This window comes from Coffea arabica, chromosome 6c, assembly GCF_036785885.1.
Source record: "Coffea arabica cultivar ET-39 chromosome 6c, Coffea Arabica ET-39 HiFi, whole genome shotgun sequence".
NCBI classification, from domain to species: Eukaryota; Viridiplantae; Streptophyta; class Magnoliopsida; order Gentianales; family Rubiaceae; genus Coffea; species Coffea arabica.
In genome coordinates this window covers 7,122,630-7,137,099 of record NC_092320.1, presented here as the reverse complement: position 1 = coordinate 7,137,099, position 14,470 = coordinate 7,122,630, and the positions used below count along the sequence as shown (strand labels likewise).

Below are 14,470 nucleotides of genomic sequence, written 5' to 3'. Positions count from 1 at the left end.
CTCAACTAGATTTATGAAAGATCGATGAAAATTGAATCATTATCAAATCAGATTGACGCACTATACATTCGTATGAAAACTATACATCCGTATGAAATCTTTTGAGAAAATCATATATTATAACAATCAATAGGAGACAAGTTTTGAACTCTTGATTTCGTACCCACCAAGCAGCAACAGCCCAAGCCGTCGAAGATTTTTGTTGGCTGCTGCATTTGTGAGTCCTGCAATGTGCGTAGCAGAACAGTAACTAAAGAATACGTACAGTTTGCTCTAATCGCCAACGCCAGACCTCTCACTATCACAACCTTATCCATTGTATGAAGCCTTCCTCTAGCTGGCCTATCGCAAGGGATAGAGTACTTCGCCATAAAACGCAAGGGGATAGAGACAATACCTGGATAACTTTTCATTTTCAAAGTCTTGAAATAGGAAAAGGTCACATAAATATCCACGATGTCCTAAGCTGACTCCCAAAGGCCATTTCTTTTCTTTTCTTTTCTTTTCTTTTTTTTTTTTGGTGGTAATGATGAGGGCCATTCTTTACTTTCCCCTACTTCATTGTGCCACACTTACACTAAGATACCTATACATAACATATTTATATGCTTGCATCCGTTATGATCTTCTCTTTTTAAGTATCAAAAGAGGGATAAGTCTTAATAGTTTGAGACATTCAAACGTGATGCAAGCTTAGATATTGAAAAAGGGATATTTTTTTACTACTAGAAAAAAGGGTACCTAGAGCTTTAACAAGGTCAATGCTCGAGTATGGGCTGCAATTCTTGTGAATTTTCAGCTCAGATTGAAGCTTGAATCAGTTATGCTTGATTTTACAACTAAAACCGTATCCTACACGGAAGGTTGACTAGTCCTTCAGAAATCATGTCAAATTCTGTGCGATTAGTAGCCAACTTAATAATCCAACTTAATAATCAAATTCTGTGCGAAATTTGAGAGTAAAGTTTTCATAAATGCTGGCTTTCTCCAGTCCAATTGAAGTTTCTGATAATCCAAATATGGAGATATACAATCAAGTTAATCTTAAAAACTTGTTGATTGTAGGCTACGAAAAAAGGGAGATCATTTTTTGGCTAAACTCTGTCCAAACTATCTCTATCTTTAGTTAGGCCATGAGAGAATTTTGGCACAATTTCGCTATTAAATTTGGAGTAAATCTTATATACATTGACAGTGTATATATTATCACCGTTTGATTCATGACATGTGCATAAAATTTAAATTTCAAATTCAAATTTGATATAGTTGTCATTCATCTAATGCTAACCGTGTATATAACGTCAGTGTAGAAAAAATTAATCCTTAAATTTAAGAGGCAGTTCGTACATGCTTTGATTTGAGTCCCCTGCCATTCCTGGGTCCAGATTGAAATGTCAAAAATGCCATACAAACCTAAACGATTTTATTTAAATTTTTTAAAGAAAAAAACACGCTAAAGAAATTACAGCCCTAACTTGTAAGCTTAAGTTAGACTTGTACACAAGTACTTCGATTGTGGAACTATCTCTCTGTTATCTGCATGCCTGAAACAAATTCTCGCTCTTGTGATCTCCCGATCATCTGTTTTTCTTCGAGCAATTGAACAATATCGTACTTTTACATGTACTAAATAAAGCAACACCTCTTTAGTCCTAATCTTTTTTTTTGTAATTAAAAGTTTTAGTGAGTTCCTCTCCGATTATCGCTACAAATCAGAACATACGTGGAAAATGAAAATCATAAATCATTTGCAAAGATTTTTAGAAATGATTCATCAACACAGCCCTCACTGTAAAAAAAAAAATAACTTATCCAACTCGTCCTTGCCAATTTGTTTACACTTCTTTAGTCTTATTTGGATTTGGGTTGCATATGCAATTAAACCATCTCGATCGTTTTTTTCCCCCCCTGCAACCATGACAGACTCCCGTGTTCACTTCTCTTGTGGTTTAGTCATCGACTTTACTGGGTAATCAGATCAATGTCTTTCACTGGGTAAGCTTTTAGCTTTGGGTGCAGAATCCTTAGTCATTTTTAGCTTTTCCATTTTTGGTTTTCCATTCTTAAATTCAAAGAATTAATCGGGTCAATCGGGGTCCATGCCTCTCGAATATCACAGCCAATGTCCTCGGTCAAATTTAAACACCTTTTGACACCCAAATTCTGCCAACCATATAATTACCTGAAAAACAAACCAACAGAAATCGTCAATAACCACACACGAACAAACAAACTGAGAAAAATAGAAAGGAAAAGGATGCTTCTTCGCCAAGAGAAGAAGTACAAGCATGCAGAAAGACCAGATCAATGTTCACGCCCACAGCAAGACCGAATCAAACACCACAAACGAGGTATCGGCTATCAAGCCCATGGACCCTCCCCCCCAAATCCCACACACAGCACACACAACAACACAAAAACCAAAAAAGTTAAAAATAAAATCGAAAAATGAAAAAGAGGAACGTTTCAAACAAAAAAGGGACGCCAAAAAAAGGGGAAAAAAGAAAATTTGAAAAACGAAGCGCTGAGCATATGGTTATCAGAATTGACTAAAGAATGAATAGTAAGCCAATCGGAAAGGAATTGCAGATTTAAGGATCCATATCTGAAACTTGACAAGATTAATCTCCAATCAGTCTGACTTTAGTTTAGTTGATTTGATCAATTAATGTATTACCGTAAGATTAAAAACTGATTGATTTAAGAGAGATCTTCGGAATTATATTGCAAATTAAAATTCTCTGCAATTTTTTCAGATTAAGTCCGTAACTTGCTATACTATATGCACATAGGTATGTACACAGGTGGTCTCTGTGGCCGGATTCCTAGGGTTTCGGTCACGGAGACACTAAAACACGTTCCGCTTCGACCTCCACCGTCGCACCACCAGTCAACTCTTTCTGATGTCACCTCCGCCACCTGCTGGCGTCACCCTCACAGCCGCGCCTTCTCCTCTCTTCTCGGAAGAACAGCCAAAATTCACAAAAACCTGTTTAAGAGTTCGCGTTTCGGTTCCTCAAGAAGAGCCCTCCGCTTTAGACATGGCAGAGAGGCGGCTAGGCCGAGGATGGAAATCCCCGCGGCGGCGCTGGTGATGAGAAGAAGGACGAATTAAAGCCGCCAAAGCTCTCTTCACCAAATCTCCCTCCACGGTTCCGATTCTCACCAAAGAATTCGTCATCGCGGACCTCCTCATGTTCAACCGGTTCGCGTTGTACGGCGCCGTTTGGGTATGACTGCTGCTGCTACTACTGTGGCCAATACTCTTATGCAAACTGCAGCGGAACGAGCCAGGATGATTTGTGGGAGAGCACATACAAGTCCGCTTCTGAGACTTCTGAACCACCTGGTTTTTCTTGTTCACCATGGAAATGGAACGGTTGGGGGAAATAGGCCGGTCCAATGAAAATCGAACCGTGGCAGCGGAAGGAGCAGAACTATATAGATTGACGCGGGTAGGAGAAGTCGATCTGTGAAGGAGAGTGGAAGGGTTGGAGCGAGCTGAAAAAGTTGATGTCGACGAAGCGAAAGCTGATGACGAGGAGGAGGAGCAGGAGAATGACCGCGTTCTGGAGGAATAGAATCTTCCAGAAGGTGAGAGCGAACGGAGCACTGGTCCGCTTGATCGCCGAGTTGCGGCGGCCATATTTGTCGGTTAAAGACCACTAGTACAAGATAGGAGAAAGGTGGTTGTAGAGAGAGAAAGGAAAAACAGTAGAGAATATTGATCAACTGTACTTCCAATAAGGATGATTTTGAGCGTCTAATTTGGCAAACCTGACTTGACTCGAGCCATGTATTTATAGGAGTTTGAAAGCTGTAGAATTGGAAAAAGTAATCTCCATGGCGGTTTTTATTTTTATTTTTTTGTCTAATCTTTGGTATCTGCTGGTTATTTCCAATTTACAGTTTTACACCTTGATATTTCGTGGAATTGGAAGTCGGGTCCCATAGCACAACTTAAATCGTCAACTTGTCGACATCATGATACATTACAATCAATTTTGGTAATGAAATTAACTTTGCAGTGAGGTGCATCACGCAATTAATATCAAGTCTAATATTGACTACTCAAGCTATTTAACAATTGGATTACGATTAAGTTATTTTTTTTTCCTTTTACTCCTTCTTAAACGAGCAAAACTAGTGAGCTTTTTGCACAAAAACATTTAAAATTATAATGTGAATTTATTTGATTTATCACCACTTCTTCCTCATTCAGCTAATGCTGTTTATTTAATATTCGAACCAAAATAAGAATATCTTTCTATAACATTTAACATACATATTTTTTTTGTGATGGTGGATGGAGATAGTGGATGGAGAGTGACTTGTCATAGCCTAAATATCTTTCTAATAAATCCTTATATCTAGACTAATAATTGAAAAGAGTTTCTCTATTGATAAATATTTATATAATTTTTCTAACTTGTTAAATCACACATAATTTGTATTGTAAATGCACATATTAACAATAACATTTCTAAAAATTTTAACACTCGTACTATATTTTAGCAGACTCATATTTATGATATCTTTCTAGCATTATTTATCATTCATTAACAGAATTGCAAGCAAGGTTAACTAGTTCTTTAGTTTCAAACATAAATAAAATGCTCTTACGATTGAAATTTGTTTTCATCCAGCATTTTAATTTTCTAGTGGTCCTTTCTGAGGTGAAATTTCTAAATTCGAGTTAAAAGGGGTCAAAGTGCAAGTTATGTATTTTTCTAACCCCAAAAAAAAATGCTGCAAATTGTCTAGATGAATCAAGAGTTGCATGCACCTTTTTTCCTGAAAATTGTTTGAAAATCAATGCAGGACCTGACTCGGGGCATGGCCCCTTTATTCGGCGGAGCCTAACCGTTGTATGTCACGGTTAAGATGGTGGGAAGTGGAATCAGTGGGCTGGGAATTGAAAAACAGAAACCTCCGCCGTTTGATTGACGGCTCATTCGGGTAGACAGAACAGTGGGCAGCCACGTAAGTCATCTGCTTTACTGACTCACATTCTGTAGATTCCGCGTATTGTGCGTGCCATGATTAAAGAAATTATTGGATGCGGGTGGACCATCACGGGTGGTGCACATGTGGGCAGAAACCATGAGGCTGAATTTTGTGCGCCTTTTAACTTTCCTAGCGTCAGCATATTATATGAACATTTTACTCTGCCATTATTAGTTTTAGATTTTTATTTTTTGTGCACGAGATATTAAAGTAATTAATTTTTTTTTTAAACATGGATGTTCTACATGGATTCATAAGATGTATAAATTGCCTTAAATGTTGCCAATTGAAAATTTTAAGCATAACTCTGGGAGACAAATAATTAAGTGATTTATAAGTTTAGCTGGGCAGTATGAGCAGGCTTAAACCTAACGATGGTTATGTTAAAACAAGTTACCAGATTATATTGGTATGAAGAACTCATGGGACAGAAAGTTGAGAATTAGGTGCACGCCAATCCCATCATGCGCAATTATCATGATCTTGTGCATTATTAAGATATAACAATCTGAATTTGTTGGTATAGGCGTTGCATGTTTAACAAATAGATAATGTGTAGATTGTTGTTCTAATTTAGGAAGAATCTTCTCGTGACAAACATATTCAATGGGAGACAAGTTTTATTACTAAGATCCTGTTTGATAACTCAATTCAACACTTACATTTAATGGGTTATGATCTTAATATATTCGTTTGATAATAAAAATTAGAACATCTGATTTCGTCAAGTGTCATTGAATTTCTTAGGCAAATTTTGCTCCAAAAAATAAATAATAAGTTATTCACTTATCACGTAATGTGACATACACTTACATATATCAAATTTAATACTTAATAATTCACTAATTTAATGGATTCAGATTTCAGTTTTCAGACATCAGTTTCATCAAACGCACTCTAAGGAAAATATTTATTTGTAATCTCATTCTTGTCATTCATACTCATGCTATCATCTTGAATCATATAGTTTTCATTTATTAGGTTATATGATAAAACAAATGGTGGGATTGTAAATAACAACAAAAAAATGATTGCAAATAACATTTTTCATTTTCCATTACTAAAATAGTAAAATGTAAAGTTAAGGATTTGCATAGAATTAGGTGGTCGGATACCTAGATTTATTAGGGTTATGCCCCACTCCATGTGAGTTTGTTAATGTATTTCTTCCGTGGGGTGATAGTTATTGGTGGATGCGCGAAATTCGCTTCAACAAATTTTAAAAAGAAGATGACATTGAGGTCCCAAGAAATTTGAGTGGAACAAATTGAAGATGCATGGCACTTGCGATCGGTGGGAATCTTGAAGAAATATTAATTATAAGGCGAAAGATTCTGCAGATCATAAAAGGAAGATTCACGAGAGTGCAAACTTGGCGTGGATTCAAAGTCATATATTGTCTTTGGCTTTTTCCCCTCTTTAATTTTACACTCTTAGCTAGTTATGAAAAAATTAACTCTACCGTTTGGGAGGAAGCTTTCATATTGAATAGCTCGGTAGTTTTCCATCTTATCTTATTCAGAGTATAAAGATGTGCAAAAAGTGATACAGCGATAAACGTAGAAAAATTAAATTAGTGAAACTTTTAAAATCACAATATCCGTGACATTCTTATTCACAATACACAAAAAGCGGGAGGATAATAAACGTATAAAATAGCGGTTGAAATTATGTGGACCAAACCTCGTTTTTGATCAACTATTCTACTTTTTTTTTTTTTTTTGGGGTCATATTTTGATCCTGTTTGGGCTATCCAAATGTTCCGTTCAGACCGGTTACAAAATATACCTAGTTAAATAGAATCAATTTGGTGTGGAGGCCGCCACCAAAGACTTTATGTGTAGGTGAATAGGAGGTTAAGGGTTCAAATCCTGTCTCCCATTATTTGTTACAATATGTGATTTTCGAAATTCATACGGGTGCATAGTGCACCCGTCTGGTCCGATGGTGATTCAGTCCTTTTATATTTAACTAGAGTAAATAAATGATGAATGACAAAAAAAAAAAATCAATTTGATCAAATGGATACTAAAGCCAACAATTTACCGCTGAAGATTCTACTAACCGAGGAGGAGATGCCTAATTAGGAAGCATCCCACACCAGTCCACCATTCAGGACTGGAGGCGGCGGAAACCGAAATGCACACTATATATTAAACTGATGAATATGATTTGTGGCGCAAACGGCACACGCCAAAATCAATTACCAGAAAAAAGAAAATCAAGAACAAAAGAACGACGTTTATTTTAGCATCAAATTCTGTGTTAAGTTTCCGGTGTGTTAAGTTTTCAAAAGCGAGCGGGGGTGTCCACGTTCTGGAACTGGTTTGAACACTCACCTTTGTTTTTGTGTCCAAAAACATGCACACTTGTCCTTAACACACACAAACATTTCATTTTCTTGATCAAAATAAATGGCTGCTTTCTTGGACAGGAAGCTCAAAAACGTTTTCTTATGTTCCCATGAATCGGTTTACTATTGTTTGGATAGAGTATTATTTGAAATATTATTTAGAATAATTATTGTAACATTTTTTGTGATGTGATGTATGTGAGATAAAAAATTAATTAAAAATATAAAAAGGTGAATTGAAAAATATGTTTATGATGCAAGTGAAATATTATTTGAAATAATACGTGTATCCAAACAAACCTAATTACTCCCTCCGTCCCACTTTGATAGTCTTGTTTTCCTTTTTCGTCTGTCCCAAATTGTAGTCCACTTTCCCATTAAGAAATGTAGTAATCTTTCAAATTATCTAAAATACCCTTATTAAATATCTTGTTATTAATATATTGTTATTAAATACTAACCCACTACATTGAATACATTGAGCTTTTCCAATACTAACCCATTAGCTGTAACTGATATTAATTGGCACTCTTCGTGATTAGCGTAAGGGTATTTTAGAAAATTATTAATCTAAATTTATGTTTCCAACCAAATTAATTACACTTTCTTAATCTGTGTGAAAAAAAAACCAAAACTAATAAAACGGGACGGAGGGAGTAATATTTATCAGTTTGGAAGATTCAGGCGGGGCGCAGGTCTAGATGATGACCCAATGGGGAGCATTCAATTTAGGGCACGTAAGGCCAAAATTCGTGGAGTTGGCTGCAGTCCACGGTTTTGCTTGACTGTTGACAAAGTCGTTTCCAAAGTTGATTCTTTAATATCGATGATTTAGCTTTACATGTGGCATCCAATAATAAATAGTAAAAGAAAAGGTTATGAAGATACATTAAAGGGTGGAATAATATTTACACCGTATGTATCAACTTTTTTTTTTAGATATTTTTAAAATATTTTACTGTAATAATGTATATAAAAAATTTTTATTATAAATATTTTTTTTAAATATTTGATATATCGTATGAATGAGATATTTTTTAAATTATTTTTATTTATGTATTATTATAATATTATATTTAAAAAACAAATCAATTCAAACGAAGCATATATATATACATATACATACACGCACTAGTACTGGTATCGTAGTATTATTTTTTTCTTTACGTGGCACGTTCTATTCTTCTCTGATGTGCATGTACGTTTTGAAAACTACTGGTAGGATAATACTCCCTTTGTTAGAGTAGCATGGCGCATAAAGAAACATTAATCAAATCTCTACATCCACTGCCAAAGGAAGGTATCTTCAAAATTCTTAATACATTCCCTAGCAATTGCAAGTATCAAACGCGTTCAAGCCGTCAGTTTTCGGAAAGAACAACCCCCCCCCCCCCCCAAAAAAAAAGGAATAAAGGGCAATTGCAAAAAAGTTGCTTTGGAATTCAGGCGCGGGGACCAAGTAATTGAACTTACGAGTTGCCAATTGTCTGAAATTTGACCGATTGATCTGACGAGCAAGGCTGGAAGTTGGAGGCCAGAGAATGGGTCTCATCAGAGCTACCAACAATAATTTGATTAAATGAGTCAACTGAAGACATTAAAAGTGCAGGGATGCATCAAAATGACTTCTATTATTTCAAGTCTTCAAGTCAATCCAGCAGTTGCATTGCGTTGAAAAAGCCGCAGCCCAACTTGGCGAGTATATGTACTGTTCAGTGCCGCGACTTCCTCCTGTAACTATTAACCATAAGCATAACATCGGAATTGATTAACTGTAACTGAACCCCCCCATATTACCATTGCCTATGTAATAATGTTATAGTACCTTTCCGCACTCAAGCTTCCAGACGTCGTATGCCCCATCTTTTCTGGACCGAGGGCCATGGTGCGGGGGGCTTTGTATGTGGGGATCATCATCAATCAATTAGTAGGTTGGAAAAGTATTACTCGCCAAGATTAGCGGACATGATCTGGACCTGAAATGCTAGACGATTACGAAACACGACCGACTCTCGACCGGGAGATGGTGCAAATCGCCATCCGTGATTGGTACCTGAAGTCGGAGAGCACCAGCCGTTCAGGCCCTCCATCATTCCAACTCATCTTCAATTAGAGCCCACAGACACAATCCGTTCAGGAATTGAGTTTCTTTTTTTGGCAGTGATTTTTGCAATGGGTACAGCTAATCATCTGTTTATGGTTGCATATGATCGATCAATAGCACCACAAATCGCACCCAAAAACTATGAGATTCATATTCTTCCCTTCTTATCTATTTACTAAAGTATTATTGTCCATGCCTGAAAGTTGATTTTTCTCCCCTAGTCAGTAATGATTTTAATTTGGGTCCTACATTCTTAAAAATTTTCACAGCTCGTAGCTAACGAAGAAAAAAAGATCGAATGACTAGATTACAACGTAGGGTCCCGCGTGAATGGTCCAGCAGCAGCGTCTCTCACCAGTGAACCTTGAGGTCACAAGTTCGAATCTTCGCTCTGCTGAATTTCTCCGCGCACTTAACGTGTTCGGGCCGGATTGGAGCGTTGGGCTCGAATCGCAAGAGATTAATCGGGTCCCGTAAGGATTGACCCGAACATGCCTGTGTCGACAACAAAAAACAAAAAAGAAAAAGACTAGATTACAACGTAGGGGCCAGCCTCTCCCACTTGCCTTGCTGTTGTGGCCCTTGGATGAGGAAGCTAATTCCCCAGCCCATGAGCCAGTATCAACTATCTATAGGTTGAAAGTTGGAATCTTTCAAGTTGTGGTAGCAAACACTACTGGAAACAGCCACGGATTTAAGGGGGGGCTGGTGGGGGCTTAAGCCCCCCCCCAAGCCGCCGGAAAACCCCCTAATATAGGGGATTCCGGCGGCCAGCCCAGCCCAGCCCACTATCTATGCGATCAGATGATATCTTTCTTTGGGGTTTATGGAAATATCTTTCTTTGGGGGTTTATTTGGAGTCAGATGATCTTTACATCGATTACTAACTTTGTTCTTTGGACCGTTGTTGATGGTAGATGATGGATGGGTACGACCTGTCCATTGGAGGACCTTTGTTTGCAAATTAGTTTTAGTTCAAGGACATTAATGCAATTTAGCTAAAGTATCTAATTCTAAAGATGACATTAATACCCCAATCCAAATCCTCCTGGAACTGTCTGATTCTAAATCCCATTTAATATATATTTTCTGCACAACAGGAGCCCATACAAGAGTGAATGAGAGTGCCAGCTGAGAGCATTACTAAAGCATTTCTGCTAATACATGTTTATTGGGCTAAGGCTAAGGAGCTGTTTCTCATATGCTTTAGCTTTTTCAAAGCAGCTTAAAAAGTGTTTCTCAGAAAGCAGATTTACATTAAAACTGCATTTCTTTTATAAAAATTTTGAAAAGAGAAAATTGTATTGCAAATGGACCTCCAAGGTTCCATTCCGCAATTGACTTTTCCAACTTTAAGCTCAGTTAAGAGTAAAGGTAAAATGAAACTAGCAGGACTAAATATATTTTGACTCACAAAAAAGCGAATATTTTTGCAACAATTGAAAATGAGCAAATATTGCAGCGTTTTCAACGGATGAAGACTCGCAGAATGCAATTGCCTCCTCTTCGTTATTCGAGTGCAACAACTACCAATACTTCAAGTGTTAATCAATAACAAAATTTTGGGTATGTATAATTATATGTTTTTATTATTTTTATAATTATTGATTCTAAATTTTACTTATTAAATATATTTATTTCGTCACACAAAAAAATTTTTAATACACTTCAGCCCCCCCAAAAATAAATTTCTGGCTCCGTCCCTGACTGGAAACCCTGGGAATGTTGATTATATTTATTGGGGGGGGGGGGGGGGGGCGGGCTTTGATCATTCAATCATTCATCATAGAGTCTAGATTTTGGACCAAAAGTAATACGCGTTTCCCACATTCTGCAGTGAACAAAGCCTATAATATTTTGGGTTCGAGAAGAAAAAACTGACTAAAAGTTTTACGCCAGGAATCGCGTATTATTGACGTTGAATAACGCTCGAAGAGAAGAGCGGGATATCATCCAAATAGAGAAGAGGTTTTGGGTGTATTTATATTTTTAGTCCTGATAGATATCAGATTAGACTTTTTTTCCTCGGATTAATGATGGTCGTCCTACACTGTTACAAGTTGGACTCGACTCACACGATATTTTATTTGATTGATAATGTGACTTATATTATTGTAATGGTACCCAGGTTCAAACTAGTAAATCCTATGACGATGATGTATATGATCTAAAATGCTACTCCTCCTGCACTTGTATCCACTTAGAAAAACGGAGAAGAAGATGCAGAAGAAGAAGAGGAACAGGAAACAACAAAGAAAACAAAAAGTCATCTATGGCCCCATTTGCTCATTCAGGAAGCAAAAGGGCTTTCAGCTGAGGATCTGCTGTCAACCTTTTTGGTGTATGCACGGTGCCTTCGCTCTCTGGCGTAGAATATCCATATCAGCAATGATAACATTACCGCAACTGAGGAAGAGATGAAGCCAAGGTACATCCAACTGGTAAATTTGCTCAAACCTGGGCAGTAATCTCTACTAATACCACCAAACAATTCTTTCAGATACGTGGAGTCTATCAAGCCCACCACAAATGGCGTGTCCTCGTATAAAGCATAGCTGGTATTTGCCGTGCTAGCCAGCTGGTCGTAATCATCAGGAGTTATTCTGCCCGGTGAGCTGCATATCCCACCAGAAACTTGACAAACGTACTTCTTCCATACCTGCAAAATGAGAATCTAGTTACTGGTTTTGGCGGCGATCAGAAAGATGAGGGATTCCGAAAACACACCTGCGGTGCATCCTTCAAGCTGACTTCGCCATCTGCACATTTCCTGTCGGTCAAATTGGAGTCGTATGGGTTGCAAGCAACAGGGACCAAGGGGCCATTTTGGTGGAAGTATAAGGGGGGGCCAACATCTGGGGGAACATCCGCGTTGGAGACGTTGGTTATTATTCCATTAAGCATTCCGACCACGCCGAAAGTAACACCCTTTGTCACTGAGGAGATCTCTTGAGCAGTTTGATTATCTACTTGGGGGATTATTTCTTCAAGGGCTGAATGGGCAGTTGGATTCTGGAGCCATTCGTCCAAGGCTACGCATGTGTCTGCAACGGCACTGATAATATAAGCAAATAACAAAAGAAATTAGTCGTATCTTCTTAAATTGATCAAAGCTAACACTATCAGAGGACCACAGGTGAATGGAGATTTTTTTTTTTTTTTTTTTTTTTTTCATGATGAACATAAACTCCTGACTTACTTGTGCACAAGAAGAAACACGCCACTCATCATAAACGTAGCTGCTACCAGAATCCATCCAATGACTGCCAAGCTGCGCCAATGGGAAATATAGCTTGATCAGCAGACATAAGAATAACAGCACATTCAACTGCTTTCTCGGGATTATTGCAGTAGCAAGCCAGGATTTCATGAAATTATACTCGCCTGTATACCAAACATCCCAGCCCAAGAACGGAAAGTACTGTGACAAACAAGAGCCGGCACCAATCATTGACACTTCGATGAGATGTTTGAAATATGAAAAGCCATGTTCAAATCCTTGAACAAATGCAAACAACTTACAGAATCCGAGGACTGCCAAGATGAGCAAAGCAGAAGCAACGTAAATCAACATCAATCTCCTGTACAAAAATTAAGGTTAAAGATTTTCTTAAGACCCCCCAAAGAAAAAGGGACCAAAGATGTGGCGAATAGTGAAATTAGCAGCAATCCAAGAACACGGAAGGGAGACATAAGAACGGGATAGTACAGGGGACTCAACAAACTGCGAATGTCCTGCGAATTCTTTGTGGTGATATTCCGAAATTGAGCAGTTACAGCATTAATCGTTTTCCCAGTACTATCAATATTAGCCTTTAAATCATCAGGTAAGACTGCTCGTCCAACACTACTATTCTTCGCGGCCAGAAGATCATGAAGCACGTCTCCCAGCTTCACAATGACATCATCTGCCTCGTGCAAAACAAAGCTGGTTGTGTTCACAATGCTGTCCTGGAATTTGTCTTGGCCCGCGAAAACAAAAGCAATTCCACCTCTAAAATGAAATGCAGAAACGTTTCACAACAAATCCATAGTTTCTATAAAAATCCAGATCTTTCTGGGATTTAAAACACATTTCAATAAAGGTATAAGAGAGGAAGAAACTAGTTAGGCAGAGAGAAAAAGAGTCAGTACATTGCTGCAATGGTGAAAATGGCAAGGCAAGTAACGGAGACAGCATAGGCAGTTCGAGAATAGCCGTAACTGTTTCTGCTGCAGAAGCAACAACGACAGCAGAAGCAAAGCAGGAATACTGCGAAGAATATGAACCATACAACAGCAAAGACGAAAGGGCCAGTAGCTGAATAAGCAACAGACTACAAGGCAAAGCAAGATAAGCATAATAAATATCAGTGGATCAAACCTGTAGAAAAATGCTAGAAAGAAGAGGGAAATCCATTGCAGATTGCAATGGTCTATAAAGTTGCGGAAGCTGCAAAAGAAATAAAAATTTGGATAGGAATGTATAATAGAAAATGTTGGACATCGCGAAAGCTAAACACAAGACAGGGCGTACATATAGGAAACAGATAAAAGAAAGTGTGAGAATACCATAAAGGATCAATAGAAAGAATATGGAAAAAAAAATGGACATGCATTTGCTCTATCAATACCGACTGCAAAGAATTCTGAATATCATATTCATTTATCTCGTCAGGTAAAATAAAACACCTACATTTTTTTTAATCATCAATAAACTTACACCGCTAGTTGAATTTAAAGACGAATTGATGTAATTGAATAGCTAGATAATGCATAATTTCGGAAAGAAAGATAAAAATGTGATCGTACTGTTCAAGCATAAAATTGGGGAAAGCTCACAAATATGTAATGTGGATTGGTAATGTTCCAACCGCCAGTGTAGTAATTGAAGCTATCAGTAGGATCTTTCCGGTGGGTTCTATTTGCAGCCAATATTAGATACGTGGAATTCTGGCTGGTGGTTTCAGCACCTATCCTCCTCGTATTACCTTCGACTGCCGCATGATGATGCATTCTCGTATCAA

General features: G+C 37.7%; 2 protein-coding genes and 1 long non-coding RNA gene across 3 annotated transcripts; all 3 read right to left on the bottom strand.

The window, feature by feature from the left end:
• Nucleotides 1-2,695: 2,695 nt before the first annotated feature.
• LOC113693976 (uncharacterized) lies at nucleotides 2,696-3,789 on the bottom strand. Its single transcript, XM_027212794.2, has one exon. It carries the CDS (start codon nucleotides 3,644-3,646, stop codon nucleotides 3,017-3,019), a length of 630 nt encoding a protein of 209 aa, XP_027068595.1. The 5' UTR covers nucleotides 3,647-3,789; the 3' UTR covers nucleotides 2,696-3,016.
• A 7,594-nt stretch (nucleotides 3,790-11,383) lies between these two features.
• On the bottom strand, nucleotides 11,384-12,732 carry LOC140004419 (uncharacterized). The gene is made up of 3 exons (XM_027210865.2): nucleotides 12,664-12,732; nucleotides 12,192-12,519; nucleotides 11,384-12,123 (listed from the first exon to the last, which is right to left on the bottom strand). The coding sequence occupies exons 1-3, from the start codon at nucleotides 12,693-12,695 to the stop codon at nucleotides 11,755-11,757; spliced, it is 729 nt and encodes a 242-aa protein (XP_027066666.2). The 5' UTR covers nucleotides 12,696-12,732; the 3' UTR covers nucleotides 11,384-11,754.
• A 1-nt stretch (nucleotide 12,733) lies between these two features.
• On the bottom strand, nucleotides 12,734-14,269 carry LOC113692456 (uncharacterized). Its single transcript, XR_011815775.1, has 4 exons — nucleotides 13,599-14,269; nucleotides 13,174-13,458; nucleotides 12,987-13,045; nucleotides 12,734-12,885 (listed from the first exon to the last, which is right to left on the bottom strand). It is a non-coding gene; the product is annotated as an uncharacterized lncRNA (long non-coding RNA).
• Between the last annotated feature and the right edge of the window lie 201 nt (nucleotides 14,270-14,470).